Genomic DNA, 24,453 nt, shown 5'->3' with positions numbered 1-24,453 from the left:
AAAGTGGCGTCCATTACTGCGACACCAAATGGGCTCTAACACATAAAATAACTCTCTGACACGACCATTGCAAGGCTATTCAAGACTATGTACTATTGAATCTTTTTTTTTTTCCGACAAACTGCAAAAATCCCCAAGGTCGCGGGCAAAACACAAAACACTGGAACTGACAATGGGTTATCTTCAAGGCTTTTGTTAAGTGGCTCAAAGAGTCTGCGACCTTACAGCCCTCATCTTAAAAACAGCCTCTCGATGTCTCAAAAGAGGCCACCACTGCCTCTCTCCCTCGCAGAATTTGCGCTCCATAACCTCTTGTAACCTTAAAACCTTGGTGAAAACGTCTGGCCCTGCAGCACCAATCTCTGTCCCCCCGTCTGTATCTAACCTGACTGATGTTCTTTTAAGTGTCCTATTAGCAACCTCTCTTCCCCATCCTTGGCCGCTACACTGATAACACTCCATTTTAACTCTACCGCAAGGACCAATCTTTGCCCCTCACCCTGGTAGACGATGTGGAAGCCTGGCTTGTTCTGAGAGTAGTCGCTGTGGAAGAAGAGAGTGGTCTCGTGGGTGGTGCTAAAGAGGGAGTTGGGCACCACGGCGCCGCTGAACCGATCAATCACTGTCCCCGTTTCCAGGCTCCCGCTGCGCACCTCCAGGTAGTCGTGAACCGGCTCCGTGGAGAAGTTCAGAAACTGCAGGTGGATCCCTGAAAAGTCGAAAGCGGGGAGGAGACAAACACAAGAATATATAAATAACGTTGTACTCCTCGAATGCATATGTTCCTTTCAAGTCCATACTAGGAAAGTTCCTGGTATGGATATTCAGTGCCGACATGCAAGAAAGCAGCAGCTCGATTTTTAACACAACTGGTAGAACTGAGAGGAGAGGAGAGGAGAGGAGAGGAGAGGAGAGGAGAGGAGAGAACAATGCAGAACAGAGCAGCACAGAAGAGATTAGAACAGAGCAGAAGAGAGAAAAAGGAGAGGAGAAGAGAGGAGGAAAAGAGGGGAGATGACAGACCGAAGCCGATGGGGAGTTGGACTCTCCAGCTGCAGTCCAGGCTGCTCTGGTAATTCCCTGGGAAGCCTGGGCTGAGGATGACGCCGCTGAAGTCTGTCATGGAGCCGCCGCACTGAGCTGAGGGAGACCAACAAAGGAGAAAGAACATGTCACTTCTCCACAGAACGGGTGGATGGGGAAAAAAAGGGAAAAAATGACTGGGGAGGTGATTGAGAGGTTGAATGTGGTGGAGGGGGTGAACGGTGGTGTGGTGTGCCTTTGTGTGTGTGCGCGCGCGCGTGTGTACGGGCTTGTGTACACGCATGATGTATGTGTGCAAGAGAGAGAAGGAACAGCCTTGAGGTTGTGTGTATGTGTGTTTACAACTCGGCTGGTGTGTGTGTGTGCACATCCCTGCTCGTGCGCGTGGATTATCCTCCGAGGGGGCATTCGTAAAAAAAAAAACGACTCGGGAACATTCCCTGTTTTGCGGCGTTTTAAATTGAAATAAATGGAGGAATCGATATTCAGTACGGCGTCACGCGGTTTTGTGCAGAGGTGTTGATTACTTCACCCTCCCCCTGCAACATCTCTTCTCTCCTCCCTTCCTTGACTGCGCCGCGCAACACTTCAGCTCGCTGTGAAGGTTACACTCATCCCCTTCTCCCATGGCACATACCCTGCTCTTATGTAAACACCCATGTGTAATGCAATTACAGCCACCAGAGGCATGAATGTAAACTCGTGGCTAAATCATTCCTCCCCCCCCCCCCCCCCCCCCCCCCCCCCCCCCGACAGGCCCATTTATGTGCTAAGTGGTTGGAAACACAAGGGGTATTGCCTCCGTGTCTTAAGGGACCACCAGCCAGCACCAGAATAAGGCAAGAACCATCCTGGGATTTTACTGTGCTGCTGGTGGGGGAAACTGTTGACCTGTCTGTATGGGAGAGGAGAGGAGAGGAGAGGAGAAGAGAAGAGGAGAGAGGAGAGGAGAGGAGAGGAGAGAAGAGAAGACGAGAGGAGAGGAGAGGAGAGGAGAGGAGAAGAGAAGAGGAGAGGAGAGGAGAGAAGAGAAGACGAGAGGAGAGGAGAGGAGAGGAGGAGAGAAGAGGAGAGGAGAGGAGAGGAGAGGAGAAGAGAAGAGAAGAGAGGAGAATAGGAGAGGAGAAGAGAAGAGAAGAGAAGAAGAGAAGAGAAGAGAAGAGAAGAGAAGAGGAGAAGAGAAGAGAAGAGAAGAGAAGAGGAGAAGAGAAGAGAAGAGGATGAAGATGTTATGCTGTTGGTGCAGGGGCACGCGACCACTTTGATGTGAGTTTATCAGCAGCAAAATGCACGCAGTTCCGCGGGTGTTGGGGGGTGTGTGTGTGTGTGTGTGGTGGGGGCATGTAAACGAGCGAGGAGCCGGGCTAACGAGCGAGAACAGGGAACACACACGTCCAAGAGCAGGCCTGTCATCAGTAAAGCTGGGATTTATGTCTGCAGTGAACTGTGAAAACCACAGGGACAGAACATTTACATGAGGGGCACAGTGTTCGCGCGCCTCCGTGTGCTCATTTCTGTCCGCGTGTGTGCACCTCCGTGTGTATGTGTGCACCGCAAGCATACAGTATGTGCGCACTGCGGTGTGTGTGTGTGTGCTTCCGTGTGTGTGTGTGTGTGTGCACGTGTGTAATTGGGGGCAACAGAACAGTGAGGTGTCAAAAGAGAAAGTGGAGCACTTCCTTAGTAATCTCTTGAATCTATCACTGTGGCAATCAACATCAGAGGAACTGTCAGGGGAGACTAGAGGCTCTCATCAGGGGTATCAGAAATCAAACAACACAGAGATGGAGCAAAGCCTTATTGATTTTCAACTGAAGGGGAAAGCAAAAAAAAGAAATTCATAATCCCCACCTCCTCCTCAATCTTACAATGAAATTGTTGCTCTCCCAAATAGAATAACAAGTCCTCTCTGTGAGGGCATCGATGCATGTGTGGGGCTGTGTGTGTAAGCGTGAGGAAATGAGTGAGACGGGAGAAAGAGAGGGGGAGAAAAAATGAGAGAAAAAGGACAATAAGAAAAGGTGAATGCGAGAGAGAGACAAAGAGAGAGAGAGAAGAGGAGGAGACATTGAAAGAGAGAGAGTGTCTGTGTTTGATGCCACAAATTTGGTTTTGTTATCTACTATATGACCTCATTGAAACCTGCCAGACTGTATAAAAGAATACATTACCTAAACACAGAGGTACGGGGTAATTCCACCTTCTGACAGGACCAGGCATGCAGGTAATATATGCATTACCCTGTTCGGGGAAAAACAACAACAATCTATTCACCAACACCAAACTACTGTAATGTCACAAAGCAAAAGAAAAAAAAAAGAGAAAAGGAGAAAAATACACCAAGAGATCAAACAAAAACAGCAGGTGCTCGCAGCAGGATTAAGTCCTGTCCCATGGATTTCTGGGGTTAGTGAACATATTTTGGATTTTTTCAAATCCTCCTCTCAAGGTCTTGTGTGTAAATATTTGATGGTGTCAAGAGTAGCACGGGGACCTCTTGCTGTTAGTTGGGCAGCTAGAGCACCACCTAGAGTCTGACTACAGAGAGAGGCTACAGCTTGAGAGAAAGAAACAATCTGACTTGCAGAGTATTTTTTTTAGATGCAGAAAGAAACTGAAAGACGTGATAAAAGGTTAATCTTCTGTAAGCCGTTAATATTACTGTGTTTGTTTCTGTCCATTCAAGTTTTTGTACAGTCTATAAAGGTTTCCTGCAGCCAAGAGGCATGTAAAAAGCATGAATGCATATCCAATGCGCATCCCCCAACCTACCCACACACCCATCCAGCAAAGCGTCCACATAAAACACACACACACACAGACTGGACACAGACAAAATCACTTAGAGGACTCCACTAGTGCTAGTGCTTTTGTTTCTAGAATGGCCCATGGTGTATTTCTGGCGTTCAGAGTTTCAGCCTGGAGATGTGTACGAGAAGTTGCTGGTTGGTCCGCCGAGGATGTGAAAAGAAGCAAATGCCCTAGCCGGTGAAAAAGTCAATGTGGGATTAGCGAGGCGACTGTTAACACCATCCATCGCCCATGGCCTTGGAAGGTTCTACAGCTCAAAACGTCACGGCTATCTACTCCGGGGAGGATTGGCAGAAGCTAAAGCTGCTTTGTAACAGACACACACAAATACACACACACGCAGACAAGCACGCAAGCACACATACATCCACATACACACCTATAGATAAAGATGCAAGCATAAACACATGGTCACCCCCCCCAACACACACACACACACACACACACGCACGCATTCTCTCTTGCTCTCTCCCACATACACACATTCTAGAAAAAGTCCTTACTAGCCCAGCCTTGACAGATTCATCCTTTGGGGTATTCCCTTGAAATTGTCACTCCAGGCAGGTAGATATGATTCACTTATTATAACTGCAAGAGGGCTGGATTTCTGCTTTACCAGCACTGTATGCTTCTCCCTACCTGTAATGTGAAGCCTTGATCGCACTGGAAGGACACCATATCACCCACGGTGTAGCGGTCGCCCACTTTCTGACCGTTACTTGGGGGCAGCGGCTCTGGGCATGAATCCAAACCTATTGCTTAGGACAGAGTCACAACACACAAGTGTAGACAGCGATCATTCTTCCGCACAAAATGGCCACAGCGAAGACCTGTAACTGCTCAATGTGTTTGATATGCTGAACAATAAATGCTCCATGCAGTCAATATAGCGTGAATTATAGAACATTCATTCATATTCAACAGGAACGTTTAATCACCTAATACCTGTATGGAGAAGGGATCATAATTCAATTAAACCCAAAAGTTTTAACATGTAATTACACAGTGCTTCATTTTAATGTGCTTGTAATTGCATAATAATTGAGTTAGGAGGGTTTTTTTTCTCATCATAATGTTGGGAAACTGGGACAAGCCACAAGGCTATTCTACTGGTGGTTGTAATCGCAAAATCCTTCCGACTATGATCTGAAGCAATCACTGTGAAATTACAAAGCAATCCCTGAAGTACTGCTTGACAGAAGCATTGAGCTCTATTGGAAAAAGTGATTACAGCACCACTGCCCAGGTACTGAGAGTCCTGAGAATGTGTTTTAATGGCTTAAAGCCAATAATGGTTGCAACTTTGGGCTAGATTAATACATGGTACTTGAGTTAAGTGAAAGCCGCATTCAGTCTTGGAGAGACTTTGAAATATAGAGTCAAGTTTCAATTTCATATATCCCAGAGGTCAATGACCAACAAAATAGATACAAATTCACAGATGCAGCCATTGTATTAGTCCCACACTTTACTTCATGCTTGAAGTACTCCTGCTGCACTGCTAATCAGTCAGAGGTAGCGTTTGAAAAAATTTCATTTTGCACCATTTTAATCTGCCGGGTACAAGTAATGGTCTGTCAATAAATTGTTTGAATCTCCTATGCCTATTTGGTTGTGTAAAATTGAGATAAAATGAGATGCTGTGCCTGCTGCAGAGGTAATACAAAATAGATGAACAAAAGGGGGCTTCTATCATAAATGTGAAGAGCAAAGTCCCAGTTTTCTCCCCTACTGCAGTGTATAATTAGTAAGCAGGCTGCAGGGGAAGAGTTAATGGGAAGGTGGACATGCACAAACATACATAATATGCATGCACAAAAAAAGCACACATGCATACCCACCCACGTGCGCATACACAAACACAGGTGCACACACACATACACGCACACACACACACACACACCAGCCCACTCAAAGAGGTAACAGGTCCACAGAAGTGGGTGGGTGGTTGGATAAAAACATGACAGTAGGAATGGTCCCAAAACAAATCAACAACACAGCCAACTGGAAATCTATTGAACAGTGGGAGGGTGGTCACACAATACTGTACAACAGTAAAAGTTAGAGAGTAGAATGGAGTGGGAAGGCGCAGTCACTTAAGAGGTGTACAGCAGAAAGTAACAGGAGGGTAGTCAAAGTTACAACAACTAAGAGCTAAAGAGGGAAGTGGGTGGGTGCTGCAGCTGTGACTATTTCTCATAATTGAGTTTGAATAAAGCCATTGTCATGAGAAATTCAACCGACTTTTCTTTATATTTCTAAGAGTTTCAAATTCTGTATCAATTTCAAGGGGACTGGGCTTTTTTTGACAACTGACTAAATGCTTGCAGGGCAGTGCTTGCTGCCATTTTCTACAGTATATGGCTGCCATATGAGGTAGGTTTGTCATCAAAGAGTAACACAGCCATAAAATCAACAGTTTCATGAAGTTATCATGTGGCCTAACTGCAGGGAACAAGCAGCTTTCCCGAGGCAGTGTTCTGTGAAACTAGCAAACTGTTCCACAAAGCTGTGCACTCATTCACTTCAATGGTGCTTCAAGTACTAATGAAAAGTATCTAGGCTATTTGGTGCATAAGCACAGGATGTTTGGGCAACTTTGTATCTGTGTTACAGAAAAAACCTCCGCATCATATCTGTGGGTTTGAGGCTGTGTCAATGAGGTGAACAGGGGAACTACCAGGGGTTAAAGTGGGCCGGAACGATCCGAAACGGCGTTCCGGCACCTTCGATTAATAGGCGAAGTAAATACATCCGATTGGCAGTTTCATACATAATAATGTCAAGCGAGTTCACAGGGCTGCCAACTCTCACGCATTGACTGTGAGACTCACGCAATAGACATTTTTCACACGCTCTCACCCACAAGTCCATTTTCTCACGCAGTGAAAAACAAATTCATAACTGATAACGTCGCGGCGCGAAAAGAGACACTGACAGCGCACGAGACGAGACAGAGCAGCACCGTGCAGCAGAGAGTTATTCAGACCATCTGAATAGTGAGAAATATACACAAATCTATTATATTGTAATTTATTCCCATGCATGGTGCTCAGAGTAACGTCAGTCAGCGGCTCTTCTGCGTCTCTCCCTCTCCTCTCGCGCCGTGCGCACGCAGGCAGGAGTGAGAGTGAGTTACTATGGTTACGGGGACGCTCTGTGTCTGTCGCTCTGAAACTTTCTCGTGATTCCCAATAATAGGTTTTTAGGTTAGTACGCCTATGCAAAATCATGAATGTAAGCACCTCAATGCTGAAATCTAGTAATATAACATAATTTTAAATTTTTGGTTAACATTATACAGGGTTGCTGGTTGCTGGTTAGGTGGTGTAGAAATGCAGGAAATTTGTTTTAAATTACTATTTAGCTCATGGCATTGTGGTGACATTTAAAAAAAAAAAAACAAAAAAAACCTTCTAATGGGTAGACACACACACAACAGCCAAATGAAAGTTGGAATGCAGAGAGGAGTGAGACTGTTGTGTGACACAAAAGAATTAAGTAGGAGCTGGAAAGAAGAAAACAGTCAAATAATGTAGTGGGAGGTTGGTTGCAAAAAATAGAGCAAGATAATGAAAGCTACATGGCAGAAGTAGAGGCAAAATATGTCGGTCACGCAACACACAATAGTTTACTAAGAGGGAAAAAAAAAGTCTAAACTGCTGCAAGGGTGCACACAAGTACAACTGCAAACTGAAAGTTAGAGTTTACAAAGCATAGTACTGTGGCTATACACTGTCAACAGCACAGCCAACTGTGCGTTTAAGATAAGGAAGAAGTAGGTGGGTGGTGACATGCACAGCGGAGTGGAGTGGAGCGGGGAGAATGTACGAAACACAACAGCTGTATGAAATACAAAAGCTACTGTCTCGGCCATTTAGTAGCTAATGGTATTTTGAATCATCATCATCACCAGCACCAATATCACGATTATGATCATCCAATCATGATTACCATTTGTCATCCTCCTCATTATCATTCATCATCACCATTCTCATCCTTCATCATTATTATGATCATCATAACTTTGCTACCTAAATAAACAGCACAAAAATATGTCTAACCAGTTTGCCAACCAAGCTGATCTGCACCATTACCTGAGAATATCAAAATCAGGATAAGCAGCAAATATAATACATTTGCACTAGGACACTGTCATAGTGTAAGACTTAGTGAATGCTGCCTGGATAATAACAATACATAGCACGGTAATAGTGGCAGGAGCAAGATTGCAAACAATTGGACTGTCTGGTGAGCAGGAGTCCAGACATTGTGGAGGTTTGCAAGGAGCGAGTTAAGCAGGGTGACGGCTCTCAGTAAGAAGCTGTGGTGACGGGTGGTATTGGTCTTAATGGACCGGTAAAGTCACCCAAAGGAAAGATTTTAGAACAGATGGCTGCCTGGTTGGGCAGGGTCGGTGCCAATCCTCCTTGCCCTTTTCTTCCCACTGCACTGTGCATTTCATTTGACGGCATTTGTAGCTAAAATCTAGAGTGTATAGAGATCAGTTGGTTGGCCATGCAAATGCGAGGCAGCTGAAGGCTGGAAAGCAGAAATGAGACAGCATGAGATACAAAGATGCATCCAGATGGGGTGCAGAATAGAGGAAAATTGCTGTAAATTGGCGAAATAAAGAGGAACCTGAGCACTGAGGGGAGATTGGTCACAAAGATAGAAATGCCTAACGAATAGTTGCTCAGAGCAATGCGGCCTGATCACACAGACACAAATGTTTACCAATCGGCAGAGAGCGGGAACATATGGGAGGCGTGCTCGCAAATACGATGGCGACAGGGCGGGCAGAAAGTGAGAGTCTGACTCGGGCCTGGTTTACAGGCGGCATCGGGGAAGGTGACAGGGCAGCGATGGCAAAGTGCGAGACAGACAGTGAGGAAAGAGCCTACTGTGAGACATGGCAGTGAAGTGATTCTCAGCAGTAGGTGGTGGCGGCGGCAGTGGGGGAGGGGGTTGGTTCAGAAAGGAAAGAGCCCACTGAGAGACAAGACTATGGAGCGGTTCCAAGCGAGGGGAGGGTGGTTTGGAAAGGAAGAGCCGACTGCGAGAGACACGACTGTGGAGTCGTTCTCAGCAGCGGGGTGACACGCACAGACTGACACAACAGAGAGAGAAGGCATTTAGATTCGAATGACAGCAATGTTTTTTTTATGCCGCTTTTGCTATCGGAGCTCATTTTTGCAGACTGACTGTTCTGTTCGGTTTGACTCGGAATTCACTGATTTCACTTAGAAACATGCTATTTTTCGACTGGCCACATTAGGCATGGCATCCCGCACTTGCTGCATGTTGGCAGAGCTCTTATTACGCCATTTGCTGCCTTGGCGCTCCCACAACCCCCCAATTTTATCTGCATATTATGGAGTTCAACTCTTCTCCACGCTTATTTTGCAGTTGTGCTTTTCCACTGCCCTCGCTGTACTCCACAGAAAATGAGTGACAATGGGCCTCCCACGGTCACATATTTCGTCGGGAAAATAGATTGAACGTGTAGGTGAATGGTCACTGACAGACAAGCATGCCGAAAAGAAAAAATGTGAGAGAGAGAGAGCACTGAGAGTGGACAAGTCTATGGATAAGTGCAACCCGTAGAGAAAGAGACAGAGAAAGAGCAAAATTATCCTGACATTAGAAGAAACAAGGAGTCAAAACGCCATAGATATGTAAAGAACAGTGGGAACAAGTGGTCACTGAGGGAACACCTGCTGAGAGACAAGTCAATTGAGCAGCTAAATGGAGGAGGATGGAAGTCCGGTAGCTCGAAGCAAGGACTCTGCAGAGCAGCTCCAAGCCATGGGGGGAATAATCACAGATAGAACAAGATACTGAGCCAGACAGCCGGGCTGACAGGTAGTGAAGGCGGACAAGCAGATAGGAAAATAGAAAATTAGAGATGCAGTCAGAGAAATAGGGTTACAGGCATGCAGGAAGAGAAACAGACTTCCACTCACTCACTCACTCTCTGTCTCTCTCTTTCACTCTCTCAATCCCTCCACCTGTGCCGGCGAGACAAGCTGCCTCTCTCGTTCCTCATGCCCGTGTACGGCAGCTGGAAGCCGGCGGCAGGTAGACGCACAGAGACGTGTACACAGACAAACTGACAGGCAGGCAGGCAGACAGACAAGCCGTCTCTCTCTCTCTCCTCATACCTGTGTACTCCAAGTGGAAGCCCGCGGCTGAGACGCTGATGTCGGACTGGAAGGTCAGGTACAGGTTGTTGGAGGTGCTGTTCAGCAGTTGGGGGATGGTCGTACCTGTAATCACACATACAATATACAGAAGGCTGCCCAATATATAGAATGTTGTTCTTTCTGCTATATAGGCCTGCTTTATACCGGCAGTCACACATATACCAATTCTATTTATATGCAGGATAGATCATAGTTCTGCTGCAGATTCATTATGCTTTCTGTTGCAGTTCTATACCAGAGCCATACTTTGACAGAGTCTGAACAATGCGGCTCTGAGCAGCAGCCATGTCAGCAGCATAACCTTGCTCTGTTGATAAATAACTTGTCACTGTACTCTATGTCAGCTGTATTTGACAATGCTAGGTATCTCACTATGGCAGTGATATATGGAGGTCATCCTTTCAAATCGGCACCCACAGCACAAGGTGACAAAAGGTTCTACCTATAACTATACAACTACAACAAGCATACAACTAAATAGATCACACTATAGATGCTGCCTCTATTATACCTTATAAAGGTGTAAATCATGTTCCACACACTTCCTCTGTACCTTCACTCAGACAGGCCAGAAATTCAAACCCATGAAGAAGAGCATGCACTGTTGGAGCCATAATGAGCTATGAGCTATGGTTAAAACTTGGGAAAAAGGGAGTTACATGTTACACAGAGTTAATGAAAGTGAAATGATTTATATAAAACGGTATACAAACATGCTATGGTGAATATGGTATGGTTAAATATGAATGTTGAATGATTTCTGTATGCTTATGCCGGTGCTCCCCCTTGGGTCAGCCCTGCTACTGCATGTATGTTGTTTATTTAATTAAGGGATTTAATGACACCTGGGGAAGGACACCTGGTGAGACGGGGGAGCGGAACAGTTTTTCGATCGCAATTATAGAAAGTATACCGCTGAATTAGTGATTAAGTTTTATTATTTTGAAAGTCAGTTGAAGAATATTTTCATTAAAATCTTTTGTTAATAAAATACTTTGGATCCGCGGTTATCGTTTTGATTGCGTGTCGTCAACCCCGCTCAAGCAGTGGCTTATTGTATGTTGGAATTGTTGAAGCCATTACATGCACCGTGGGGGAATTCGCAGAACATTCAGTATGCGTGGCACCAATGAGGTCTATATAATTTTCTGTATTCCAGCCCTATGTCTTGAGCAATTTGCATGGAGACTCTTATATATAATCAAAGGTTCCCCCAGGATAAAATTGATTGCTAGCTATTTAAACTCCCCGAGCCTTTCCACACCACGGTGCTGCCCTGTGCAGCGAGAGAGCCGCACTGTGGAGCTATTACAATATGTAAAGAGTTTCATTCCAAAATGAGATATCCACCATTTGAGAAATTTGACACCTAGTCTCACAAAAGTGATAGCTGATATGGAGGCAAAACTCATTATGCTACACCAGTGCTTCTTCAACTAGAATTCAGAATCCAAAATGAAGTGAAGGCCTGTTTCTAGTGGGTTACCACGTGGCAAGAGCGCCAGTTTCATTACACTGAGCCCTAAGGCAACACTAAATTTCTAAAATCCCAGGCCAAAATAGGGCATAGAATACGAAGATAACCACTGCAGAGAAAAGTACAGTGTGTGGGGAAGGGGTCGATCTTTCTCCTTCTTTGACTGGGAGCTTAACAGGTTTTAAGACAGCACTCTCAAAGGACGTGCCAAATGTCATCAGCTCCATCACCACATCTGCCTGCTGCTCAGACACGGGGGGCTCTGTGACGTTTGATTGAAATTCAGGCGGGAGCTGACAAGTAAAATTCAGCTGTATCGGTTTTACCTGAGTAGCTGCCAAGCCTTGGAGCGTTGCCATCAACCCCGTCGAAAAAATCCAGCGAGTCCCAGTTGTGTTCCGTGGCAAAGGTCACAACTTGAATCTGAAAGGGAAAGATAATTTAATACAAACGACGGAGAGACGAAGAAAGAAAGCATGGAAAGTGGATTATCTTCAGAACATCAAAAAAAAATCACAAAAATCAAGTATATTTACATGGAGCAAAATGGCTGACTTATTAATAATTAGATGGGGGGTGATTAAAAATGAATCCACCCCAGAACTCCTTTAAACTCCCATCAAACATTTTACTCCTAAGGTCTCCAACTGTGTCCTCTCACTTGGATGCCGGCTCCCTCGGGAACAGAGATTTTCCAGGCACAGTTCAGATAGTTGGCGTATGGCTCTGGGTATCCGGGAGAGAGGATGGTCCCCTTGCGTTCAGTTAACACCCCGCCGCAGGGAACTAGAGAGAGAGCCAGAGATTGAGAGAGAGAGAGAGAGAGAGAGAGAGAGAGTCAGTCACGACAGAGTTCAGACTGAAGTGATGTGAAGTCTACGCACACACACCTGCAGATCCAGGAGTGGGCAGGGGGGCACAGCGGGGGAAGGAGGAGGAGATATGAGCCTGCAACAGCACCATCGCACGTTTAAATGTGCACTCCTTCAAAATGAAGAGGAAGTAATTTTCCAGAGGTATGCGATAAACATTTCACCTATAGGAATCCTCGAGGTTAATAGAATGTATAGGCAGCATATATATATATTTTAAGCTTTACTTATCATCCAAATGGAATGTGTGCGCGTGTGTGTGTATTTGTGTGTGTGTGTGTGTGTGTGTGTGGGGCAAGGGAGGGAGCACGGGGCTTGCAAATATGCCGACTGTATACTGTAAAAGACAGGAATAGATTCATCAATCATGCATGCCTGAATCATGCAGCACAGTTCTATCATGTTGATGCCTCGTTGCACAAGTGAATACTAACATCTAAATCTACCAGTGGGGTTTTTAAGTCATGCAGATGGATTTTCAGACAGGCACTGATTAAATCGAGCTAGACTGAGAAGCTGGGAACCATGTAAATGCTACATTCAAAATCATTTCAGCCCAGGAGAGAGTCTATACGAATCTGTGGCTAGAAAAAATCCTCCCCGAGGCATTAGGTGGACAGAATGGAGGACGGTACTCGTGTAACAAATTAATTAAATCAAATAGGAAATAGGTGTGTGTACCCTATATATGGCGTAGCTGCTAATGCCTGGATTCTGCATAAATGTTTGTTGAATTATTTGATATACCGTAATTCTATGGGCTGACAATAACTCTCTCTCAGATCTGGAAAATAAAGACCTAAGACTCTTATCAATAAGATTAGAGTCCTCAGGATGTAAAGCCTGCATTGGCAATGGCTGACAGCCTGATTCTGTGTATTCATATACTGTTTGAGATCTAGCTACAAAGCTACAGATGTGCTTTATTTTACAGCAATGCTGTCAGTTCTGAAGCAGAAAATGCTTGTTGTTCCCAGAAAATCATCTTGTGCCATGAGTAATTTCGCCTGTCTTTGTCATTTAATTCTCAGTGGGGTTTAACATGGAGGTGACATCACAGATTAGGGGGCAGGACACACTCTTCTCTTGTTCCATGCGGAGGGAAACAGTTGTACCCTGAAGTGCAATTTCATCTCTCGCAGGCCATACAAATCACATATTTCAATTCGGAGTGCGAGTCCTGTCTTAGCACACCTTGTTTCCAACAGTGCCGCGAGGAATATATTTGTCAAGCCTCTCCGCTCTCACATGAGTATTGAACTGGAATCACTGGCCAGGTTGTGCTGACAATGTCAGGCACCGTGATGTACTTAAGAGGCAAACTCATTTTTAGATAACTTTTCTTACTCTGACAATCCCAGTTAAATACAGACCTGAAACCTTTGTTTGCTGCATACGTTGCAGTGTCAGATTCTCTCAAAATGGCACTCAGCACAATATGGATTGGGTCATGCAATGGAAAGTAATGTACATTATAGCTCCAGTGAGGTAGAAGAAAAAAAAAGAAAAAAGCTTAATGACAGAGCCACACTTTCCTTATTGCTTTTCATACAATATGGGCGCCAATTAAGCCTTTCATCCAGCCAACTACGCTCTGCATGGTGTTTGGCTCCAGTTTTGTCCATCATGGACTGTGGTAACCCAGGCTTGCCGACAGGAATCCATTAGATTGCTAAACATGACAAAACCTAGAACAAAATGCATTCCCTTCCGATTGAAATGTAAGCTTTGCTGGCTACTTATTGAAACAAGCGGTGACTTACTGGCCTGTTATAGACAGCCATCAAAATCTCTAACACTTTGAGGAGAGGGGAGGTGTAATGTAGAAATATGTGTCCTTTTCCATTGTTGCTGTGCTCTGTTGAGATCCATTGTTATGCTGTCACCAGCTGGTGTGTATTTGTTGGACATCTGTTAAGCCACCCTGCGTATTTCAACATTAATTTCATGACAGATATCCTACAAAGATGAAGTGATGGAAAAATCTACAACCAAGCCCACTGACTCAAACTCACTTACTCTTTTATTCCTTTCTTCCCTCACTCCTGATACAGACACAAGAGCTCCCTAGATTTTCTAAGGATGTAACTGCCAGTTGGGGGAACAAGGCACGTCTTATCTTCTACATCCATCGAGGACTTTGTTAATCAGACCTCTGATGTTCAAGTTTACCCAGCTATTGTATTAAACACTTCTCCTACGGGACCACAAGCAAAGCTGTCACCCAAAAGGGAGAAAGTCCTTGAGATGTTCAACACAGAGGGAATGTGTCCTTACAATGAGGGACCAGATGCTATTATTCAAGGACAAGGGTTTAGTCTGTACAGGTCAATGATAATCACTGTTTTCGATATCCATCAGCCACTGGAGGATTTGATTTGAAAGACAAAAAAGACAAGGGGGAGATAAGAGACAGAAAGAAAGGCAGAGAGAAAGAAAAATATGCTACTTAGCAAAAAGGAAAAAAAATAGCTGAGGGAGAAGTGAAAAAAAAAACAGATTTTTCAAGTCATCCGTTTGCCGCAATTTCAAACTCATCAATATTTTACAGGTGATATCCACCCTCCCACACATGCTCTGAGAATCATGCCAAAATGACTTCTTCATTCCTCTCCTTCCAAGCGAAACATTGGAGAAAATGAGCCCTATATACCTCACAGCAATCACACAGCGGAGTAATCATGCTTCCATATAATCACCGCCACGGTGAAGTCATCTTCAGCTAACGCGTCGCATGTAGAGTGTTCAATATTGAAATCGATTAAGTCCTGCATCACGACCGAACGAGAACAGCTCGCATTGTCGTCAGGAATTCTGCTCCGCTAATGGAAACTGAAGAAGGTCAACGCCTCTGAAATCTGGAGGACCATTGTCAGAATTTCATATCCCGGGGATGCTAGTTAAAGGCGACCTGAAGGTGTGAAGTGGCTACACAATGAATAACAAGAGGTGAAATATGACTGCAGCTCAAGCCCCACTGAGTGATCAGGCTGCTATTATCAGTAACCTTGACTTATATTTGAACACTTTCTGCTGGCTCTCCAAAGTCTCTTTCACACATAGTATCCATTTCAGTCCATTCTCAAGACAACCACCTTTGGCACAGTCAAACAGTATATAATGTTTTGATGGGCCATTTCCATGGTGTAAAAATTTTTTTTTTTTTTAAATTATTTTTTTATAAGTTATAAAAATAAGTGCAAAACAGAAAAATGCACAGCAGAAAATAATAATTTTTTCATCATCAGACCCTGCTCAATTCTACATTTTCATGCTGAAACAAAGGCCTGGAAAATAAGTGCAACAGATTTAAGCATAGCATAATATGGGGGTGATATTAACATTGAAAAAATAAAGACTGCACAATGACACTGATTACACACACACACACACACACACAGAAGAACTTAGGTTCAGGATTTCCCATGAAACCACCGACTTTACAACGACCATCAAAAACATTTCAAGGGATATTGTTTCGCAAGCGTAACAGCTCCTTCGAGTCGCATGAGCCATAAGTTAATGTAATTGGTTGAGCGTGATTAAAAACCATGACAGTCATAAAAGGATGAATACTCCCCACCTATCTCTGACAGGCTCATATGTCATATTTACGGCAGGTAGACAAGCGTGCGGAATGCATGCATTGCAAAACGCTATCTGCCCCGTCTGATATGCAAGAAACTCGCAGCAAGTTTTCATTAGAGATGTTTTAATTAAGGTGTCAAAAACGTGTCTGGTGATTGACACATACGCAATATGGGTGCTTTCATATCTAATGCACCATGTGGGAAATGTTATATTTTAAGTATATTTTCCTATTTTTAAGTATCTTATTTTTCTCCAAGTTTAAATTTATGTTTCTATTGAATTTATATCTGTATTTATATTTTGTTTATATTCAATTTGAAAGTTTTTCAGACAACAACTACAAAATAATGCAGTGTGGTCAAAATTGCTTTTTGCCAATTCTGTTGCTTGTAATGAGAATCGTAGCTTATATTGCCTCCATTATCTCCCATTTCTCTCCATTATTAATGGTAGAGTTCAACTCTCCACCTAAAGGCATACATCAAGTTTTCTTGGACCAATTAAGCACCAAAGCTGGCATCTCTACCAATTTTCCAAGGTCAGTTTGCTCTGAGAAAGTCTGTTAAAAACAACTACGCCATAGGATTTGAACTCTTCTAAAATTGGGTGGGACAGTCTAATTGGGACTGAATATGGTGAAAATGTTGCAGTATCTATTCTAAGGGCAAAGTTCTAAGTTTTGGAGGCAACAGAAGAGATGACAGGCATTGGTTTGAGCAGGGATGGGGGATAGCCAATTGGTGAAATTCAATGTGGATAATCTACTGGGCAAAAATGAACATTATAATGACAAAACACTGTAAGTCATATTAGCCACAATTTCCATTTCCATTACCAAAACATGTTTCCTAAGTATCATGGCCTCAAGAGCAGCTCATGTCCAGAGAGGCGCTCTGGCCTTTGCAAACCCTAGACTGAGACAGTTTAATTGGTCTTCGGAGGCTATTCCGAAATAAGATTCTAGTGTTTCAAAACTAGCTTGGTGCGACACTGTTTACTCGTTGGCATCTTAGAGGAGGCGTATGAGCCAAACAGTGAACTCCATGTTGTGGCAACGCCAAGTATGAATCATGGCAATCTGTGAGTCTATGTAATTTTGGGCGGTAATGATTTTCTATTATCAGACATGGTTTTTTTTTCAGCTGCTGTGCTCTCGGCTGTACAGGGAACAAACCTACTGAAATAAATACATGTATTCAAAAGGTGGGCCTCATCTATCTAACTATATACATAAACATGAAGGCATTTGCAGTTGGTAAAAGTGCAAGATTTGTCTAATTTGCATGGAAAATGTCTTTCAATATATAAAATAAACAAAATAAACAGTTTACTTACATTGAGCCCCTTGTTAATTTGCACAATCTGAAGCACATGTGTAAAGTGATGGTAAATGATTTCTGCAGCAATTGTGCTGAGAAAGCAGTAATTGATTCCCAGAACGGAAGAACTGAGAAATCAACTTGGTTATGTTAATTTCTGAATGCTGACTTAACAATATTTTTCCAAGTCAAAATCCATCTGGAAATACACACACACACACACACACACACACACACACACACACGCACGCACACAAACACACCACTATTTATTCAATTCCACTATCCTCCTATAAAACTCAATGGGGACCCATCGGAACATTATGCAACCATTCAGGCGAGGCTAATTAAATCATGATAGAACGCTGTGCTACAGTAGCTCAACTCTGTAATTCAACAGCTTTGCATTTGTGGATCCAAAGCACAACAAGTGTTGCGTGACGAGCCGGGCCAATCGCAGCCGGACAAGGAGCCGGGGAAAGTAACCTTCTAAAAACAGGTACGGCGCAGGAGAGCGGGGTCCGCTGCCGTCATATCCCATAAAGAGGGCTTGAGTAATTGAGCATAGTGTTTTTGTTGAAGCTGCCATGAAACTATATCCATTATTCTGGACGAGTACACTGCCGCTGGGGGAGATGCTTCAGCCAGATTCAATCTCCAGATAAAAATCACTGTGTTTAAAATGGAACTGCGCGTGCCACTGCTATTCCCCTACCATTTGGCAGTAAACTCAGATGAACCCTGGCTTGAAATCTCCGGCGTTCACCGGCTGGGACTATTTGCTGGCTGGCACGCGGCCTGCCTTCAATAGATCTCTCCCTACCTCATCTATGTAGCTCTTTATCATCCCCAGGTAGGTATGTGGGAGTCTGCGTGAGATTGAGTGCATCTTTGTCCTTCTGTGTGTGTGTGTATATAAATATGTGGGAAACTGTGTGTGGAGACGAGCCACATAAATCTGCGCATGCGTATGAACGTGTGTGTGCAGTGTGTGCATCCATGCAGGTATATTTGTGCGTACATGCTTCTGTGTACGCTTGCCAAAGGACCGTGTACAGAAAGATGCTGGTTCCTTGAATAGATGCCTGGTCCAATGCACATCTTTGCGTTTGTCTTTGATCGGAGGGAGACTTTGGATGCTTGACAATCTGGAATGGGCATGAAGAAAAGTAATGACCAGGAAAAAACCAGGTACCCACCATCTTTATGCACCTGCTCCTTCTTTGTGGATCCGTGTGTGTGTGTGTGTGTGTGCATGCGGATTGGGACCTGGATAAGGTCACTCACCGACACATGTGGGCACAGTGCCGTTCCACTGGGCCAGGGCGCTGGGCACGGCCTCGCACCTGATGGCGTTGGAGCCGTGCAGCGTGTAGCCTGGACTGCATTCAAACACGACCACCGTGCCGATGCCAAAGTCGTTCCCTATCCGCTTCCCAAACCGAGGCTCGGGGACCGAGCTGCACTGCGAGGCGCTCGTCCTGGGGACAGCTGGGGAGGACGGGAGGGAGCGAGCGAGCGTGAGAGGCAGAAACAGACAGAAACGGAGGGGGGGAGGAGGGTGGACGGGGAGAATGAGAGATGGGAAGACAAAGAAGGCAGAGAGAAATGGTCAAGCCCCTCTGAATCTCCTCTCACATCATCAGTCACTCCAGTCGGCTGTGCCAGGAGAGGCTCTGTCCCTTTGCTCTGCTCAGCCAGCCCCAGCCACAGTCAATGGCAGTCTGCTGAACAGACTGTATGTGATGAATGCAAGGCTAAACCTTTTTCTTTTTTTTTTTTAAAGCAAGCCAATGCACTGCCAATGCCAATACAGCACTTTAACAGTTAAAGTAAAATGAAAGTTTCCATAACAAACATCTGGGAAAGCATCAGGAAAAGGAGTCTTACCTTGGTAAACAAAATGAAATCCTTTCGCCGTTTCTGTTCCATTAGTGGTAAACTTGAGTGTGATCTTGTTTCCTGAACTCAAAGGGAGTGTCTCGCCTATGTGGTAAAAGCAAAAGGGACATTATCAGGGATATTTTATATGATTTTGTCTTCAAATGTCACTGCATTAAATATTAACGGAAAAAGGCAAATTTTGATTCAGTTGTAGCTATGTTTGTTTAAACAGTGCCTAATATGCTACGTTTCATTGTAATTCATTTCTACAGTCTCATCTGATCTACATCCCCATTGCAAAAATAGGGAAAAGCAGAGAAAATGAATTCTTACATTTTACATTAGAAACTGTCAAAATCAGTAATATTGCGAGTAGGGTGTGACAACAATAATTTACAACAGCTGTTTTGCTTTTGTTGTTTTAATTGGGATCTCAGAGGAGTTTATTCATTTATAATCATAACTTATTATGTATCATCATTGTGTTTCATTATATCATGATTAGTTAGATGTGGAGAAAAAAAAATCCTTTATCCTTGACAGCATAAAACTGTGTTTAGATTTGATTTCAAGTTCCTCTGGGGGAAAAAAAAAAGAAAGTTATCTTATTTAGGTTGAATTGAAAGATGCTGTCTTGCCTGTACTGCTGTGCTTTACAAAATGACTCATACCTATGAGCTGGCACAGCTAAATAAAGAAAAGAGAAAAAAACACACATTGTGGTTGAGGTTTCATAAGTTTTACCTGAGTGGGATCCATAGATGGATGAAAGGAGGGCAGAATCTGTAGAGGGTCCATCATAGATCTCAACCACATCACTGGTCAGGGTCTGGAATACCACAAACTGACCAAACAGCACTGGAGAGAAAGGAAGAGCAGGAGACAAAGAAAGAGGGAAAACACTGTGCATCAAAATGTGATCTTGTGGCAATCCAAAAATATGTGTCCGCTTAGTTCAGCCCAGCTCACTGTGGTTCTTAGTGTCCCAGGGAGGCAATTATCAGGTAGGCTGGTCTGAATCAAAATTGTTGAATGAGTCTGAATTGAGTCTGGCCGTTACTTTGACGTCACTGACACCTTGGAGCCAGCAACACTCGAGGTTAATTTTGTTCTAAGTGGAGCACTTTCTGCTTCACAGGTCATGTTTCAAACCTCATTTGCATGTCTCTCTCTCCAAAAGGACACACCAGACAATTTTAACTAACCAATAAGTCATAAAGCTCAAGCCTTGAGCAGGAGCATTTTAGCAGAAACGATGCACTAAATCTCTCTTTCATATATCTGGCTTCAAAGGTCTGTAATCATTGCTTGAGTGATAAGAGTCGGTGCTGTCGAAATATCGAAAGGATTGCTGATCTGTTTGGCCCTCATGCGATGGAGAAATAACAGCACGTGATCCTGCAGCCTTATCAAATACCTTGGATCAGTACTCCGGTAAATCCTCATAAATTGTGGCAAATAGATCGATGATCCACTGTGCTGAGAAGAGCTCAGGTGCGCCTGGGGTTTTTCCTCAGATCTCACAAGTCCTCAAAATACCAATTCATCTCACTCCGATGTGTAGAAACAATACAAACATGAAGCAAATCATTACCAGCTGCCAGAGAAATTCATACTTTTGGTGCAGTATGCTTCTTGGAGAGCAGCTTTTCACGGTGTATGTTACTATTTGCTCTTCATACTCAGCATACTTGGCTACCACTCACACTCCGTAATCCTTAATGTGACATTTTCTTAGCGCTCAATAATTACAGCGAATGTGCCTTTGAATTTTATGTCTCACTTAGGTGTCCCACAGCATTAAAAATGTGGAGAACCTCTGATGTACTGCTAAGGAGGTGGACATGGTGCAAGTGCGACCTTTGCACAGCAGGGTATATGATTGCTCTAGGTAAGACGGGGGAAAGAGAATATATATGAGAGCACAAAAGAATAGACTGCAAGCACGGTTTCACTTTTCAGGTGACACCATTTAATAGTTAAGACAAAATGTATTTCTCTGCACCTCAGACAATAGTATGCTGATTGAGCTATGCTAATGCTAATGTATATGGATGTATCATACCTATAAACAGCTATAAGCCCATTATGTAAATTTACATCCTAAACCCACAATTCTACTTAATTCTACTTCTACCAAATATTCTACTTTTCATTTTAACTGGTTGCAACTTTTTTTATGAAATTAATTTAAATGAAATTTAAGGCCATAAACATGATATATTTTGGCATGTCATTATGGTCAAAAGTTTGAAAGTGTTGCCACAAACAACCCCCCGTTCAGATACTACTACTGAATGATAAATAGTAATGAATAATGAATACCAAATCACGAATGAATAAATAATAATGAATCCCAACTTTGAGCACACTACAGCTTACTAGGAACACTCTGACCCTAAATCTAAACCGGCTGAAATAAAGTCATGCACTGTGAGCTTCGTCAAGAGGGCATCTGGACAATGTCCTAGTGGAGTACGACCTTTAATTTAATTAAAAGACCTTTACTAAATGACATGTCAAATGAGAACAGTATTGTTTATCACAAGAATAATAATTAAATCTTCATCCTCAGTCAAGAGCAGTGAGGGAAAATAAGAGACTAAGAACCTATGACAATGAACATCAGAGAATTATGTAAATAATGTCCTGCATGAATATTTCCAATTAACCATTCCTGATTATATCAATGTGTACACGCCCTTGAAAGTAATCTGATCTTTCTCCGACCGAATGAATGGACATGGCCGATTGGATCACTAGGTCTGTGATGCGGTGTGTGTGTGTGTGTGTGCGCGCGTGTGTTACCGCGTGCACGTCCGTGCGCGTATATGTGTGTGCATTATCTATGGGGCAGATAACGGTCTCAATCTCACCCTCTGGTGCACAGGCATCACATGGAAGCTAAACCCTCCTTTTGCACTGCTCTCTATCATTCTATCGCTCTCTCTCCATGACTCTAGCTCTCTCTCCCCTCTTCCCTCCCTCCTGATTAAGATGTATGAACAGCAGAGAAAGCATATTAGTATGAAATACTACCGCCATCTTCCCTTTTGACAAGTAGGTTTAATCTGTGAGAAATACCACTGATAAACAGCACGGTCTTAGTTCCTACAGTATGCGCTTCTTCATCAAACATTAATCTCTATTTGATTCTTTAGAGTTCTTTATTGAGTTTTTATATAGAAAGAACCAGTACCATGTCTAAGTTCATTTAGAAAATAAAAGTACACCAGTTTGAGTCAAGCAGCTTGTTCAGCCTAGTTGTATCTTTATGTCTACTGGTTAGATTTGAACAAACTGACACCTGCTTATCCTTCTAGCAAACCTCGAAGGAGCTGCAGTGAACATGAGCAAAATATTTTAGTTAAATTTGGTGTGGTACCATGGTGACAGAAATGAAACCGGTGAAAAACAGACTGCTGTACACAGACACTCAGGTACTATTATTGGGCCATGCCGTGAATAGCAGACTTCACTCAGGATGCTGCTAACTGAAAGTACGTGAAAGCCTGTTTTCGCCCAGAGCCACATGTGCCTTAAGGCAAAACATGCACAAAGTCCATCTGAAGAGGTGTTAAAGACACTGGTAACACAGGCAATAGCTAAAGGTAAGAAAAATGGTAGCATATGTTTGTCCTTCTGGCGATGAATTATGGAAGGGCTTCCTGTCATCTTCATTTTGTAGCAGTACGGAGCTTCTCTGGCATATAGCCTCACAGTACAGTACTGTAAGCTGTTATACCAGCCACAGAACTTTCAAAGAGAGAGAGGGAGAGAGAGAGAGAGAGAGAGAGAGAGAGAGAGAGAGAGAGAGAGCAGAGTAAGAAACAAGAAAGAAAGACTAAGAAATGGAGAGAGCAGGAAAGAGGGGGTGCGAGGGTGGGTGGAACAATTTCTATGTTTTTATAATAAAGGTGACTCACTACTCGTTCTGTGTGACATGAAATAGATCGAACACAAACAGCAGCCAAAGACAAATGACAGCCAGGAAACTTTGACAAAGCAAAAAAACCCAAAATGCAAACGCACACGCACGCACACACACGCACACGGAGCGGCACAGACAAAGACACACACACGCACGCCGCTGTTCTTCCTCTGTTGAGTAGTACGGCTGCCTATGGCTGAACCAGTGTCTGAATAAGAGATGCTCGTTCCCTTAGGGAGAGCTCACTGCTATGGTATTAGCATACCAGCACAGTGTTATGCAGAATAGGCTGCACTTCATAGCTTGGTGCACACACACACGGAAGCACCTACACACACTCACGAGTACAGTCTTGCTCATTTCTCTCTCTAATCCAAAGCCAGCCAAGCATGACTTCAACCTGCTCCTCTGCTGTAATCACGTCCAGCTATTAAGTCAATAAATCAATATTAAACGTGTTACCTAATTTATGCAAGACTATGATGAATCTTTTGTCCTCTGGGTGTAGTAGTAGTAGTAGTATAATGCAACATACTTTGGTACAATGGAGGGTGTCACTTTTCAAGCCTGCATCTACACATACTTTATACCCCTATGCTTCACCTTGAATTCTCCCATAGCGATTAAGTCTCTCCGATCTCATTTCCATTTCTCTATGGGTGTTTGATCATGATATTAGTGCATTATCTCGAACCAACATGCCCACTGGGAACTGATAACGCAAAAGCGCCAAATTACTGGTTGATCCTAATCACATGTGATGGTAATCTAATTTTCTTTTCTTCTCAAAACATAGCGATTTTTGAAAAATGCAACAAGAGGCTGTGGTGGCTTCTACAGTCTTTGGAGGTTTCAGACAGTCATCTTTAATGGATTGAGGGGACCGCTTTAATTAATCACACGATTAAGGAAATCAAATCAGAATCTGGGGTCACGACAGCACACAGTAGACTCATTAACAGGAGCCGAAGGGATCGTAGGAAAAGCACAGTCACCTACAGTGTACTCTCCGAATTCGCTTTATTAGATATACCTTGCGAAGACCTTCAGAAAAGCCTAAATTCTTTGGGAAATGGATTCAACAAGGTGCTGGAAACATTCCACAGGGATCTTGGTGGGTGCTGATTCAATACACACAGTTCCAGCAGATTTTTTCGGAGGCACATTCATGCTGCGAAAATCCCTTTCTACCTCATGCCGAAGGCGCTCTATTGGGTTGAGAACTGGAGAAAGCCCAGGCCGCTGGAGTAAATTAAAGTCACTGTCACTTTGGTGGAACCATCTTGAGACAATGCGCGCTTTGTGACATGGTGCATTA

At 43.6% G+C, this 24,453-nt stretch overlaps 1 protein-coding gene across 1 annotated transcript in view; it reads right to left on the bottom strand.

Annotated features, from left to right (window-relative positions):
- Nucleotides 1–24,453, bottom strand: part of LOC139931856 (CUB and sushi domain-containing protein 3-like) — a 214,744-nt gene that overhangs the window by 72,988 nt on the left and 117,303 nt on the right. Inside the window, exons 33-42 of the mRNA XM_071925480.2 lie at nucleotides 19,949–20,062; nucleotides 19,211–19,306; nucleotides 18,608–18,811; nucleotides 12,200–12,324; nucleotides 11,865–11,961; nucleotides 10,020–10,124; nucleotides 4,495–4,613; nucleotides 3,216–3,285; nucleotides 1,024–1,140; nucleotides 500–709 (exon numbers count right to left, since the gene is read on the bottom strand). Coding sequence (XP_071781581.2) covers nucleotides 500–709; nucleotides 1,024–1,140; nucleotides 3,216–3,285; nucleotides 4,495–4,613; nucleotides 10,020–10,124; nucleotides 11,865–11,961; nucleotides 12,200–12,324; nucleotides 18,608–18,811; nucleotides 19,211–19,306; nucleotides 19,949–20,062 — 1,257 coding nt within the window. The remainder of the gene's footprint in view (nucleotides 1–499; nucleotides 710–1,023; nucleotides 1,141–3,215; nucleotides 3,286–4,494; nucleotides 4,614–10,019; nucleotides 10,125–11,864; nucleotides 11,962–12,199; nucleotides 12,325–18,607; nucleotides 18,812–19,210; nucleotides 19,307–19,948; nucleotides 20,063–24,453) is intronic.

The sequence above is a fragment of the Centroberyx gerrardi genome, chromosome 12 (genome assembly GCF_048128805.1).
Source record: "Centroberyx gerrardi isolate f3 chromosome 12, fCenGer3.hap1.cur.20231027, whole genome shotgun sequence".
NCBI lineage: Eukaryota > Metazoa > Chordata > Actinopteri > Beryciformes > Berycidae > Centroberyx > Centroberyx gerrardi.
This window is presented reverse-complemented; position numbering and strand designations above follow the sequence as displayed.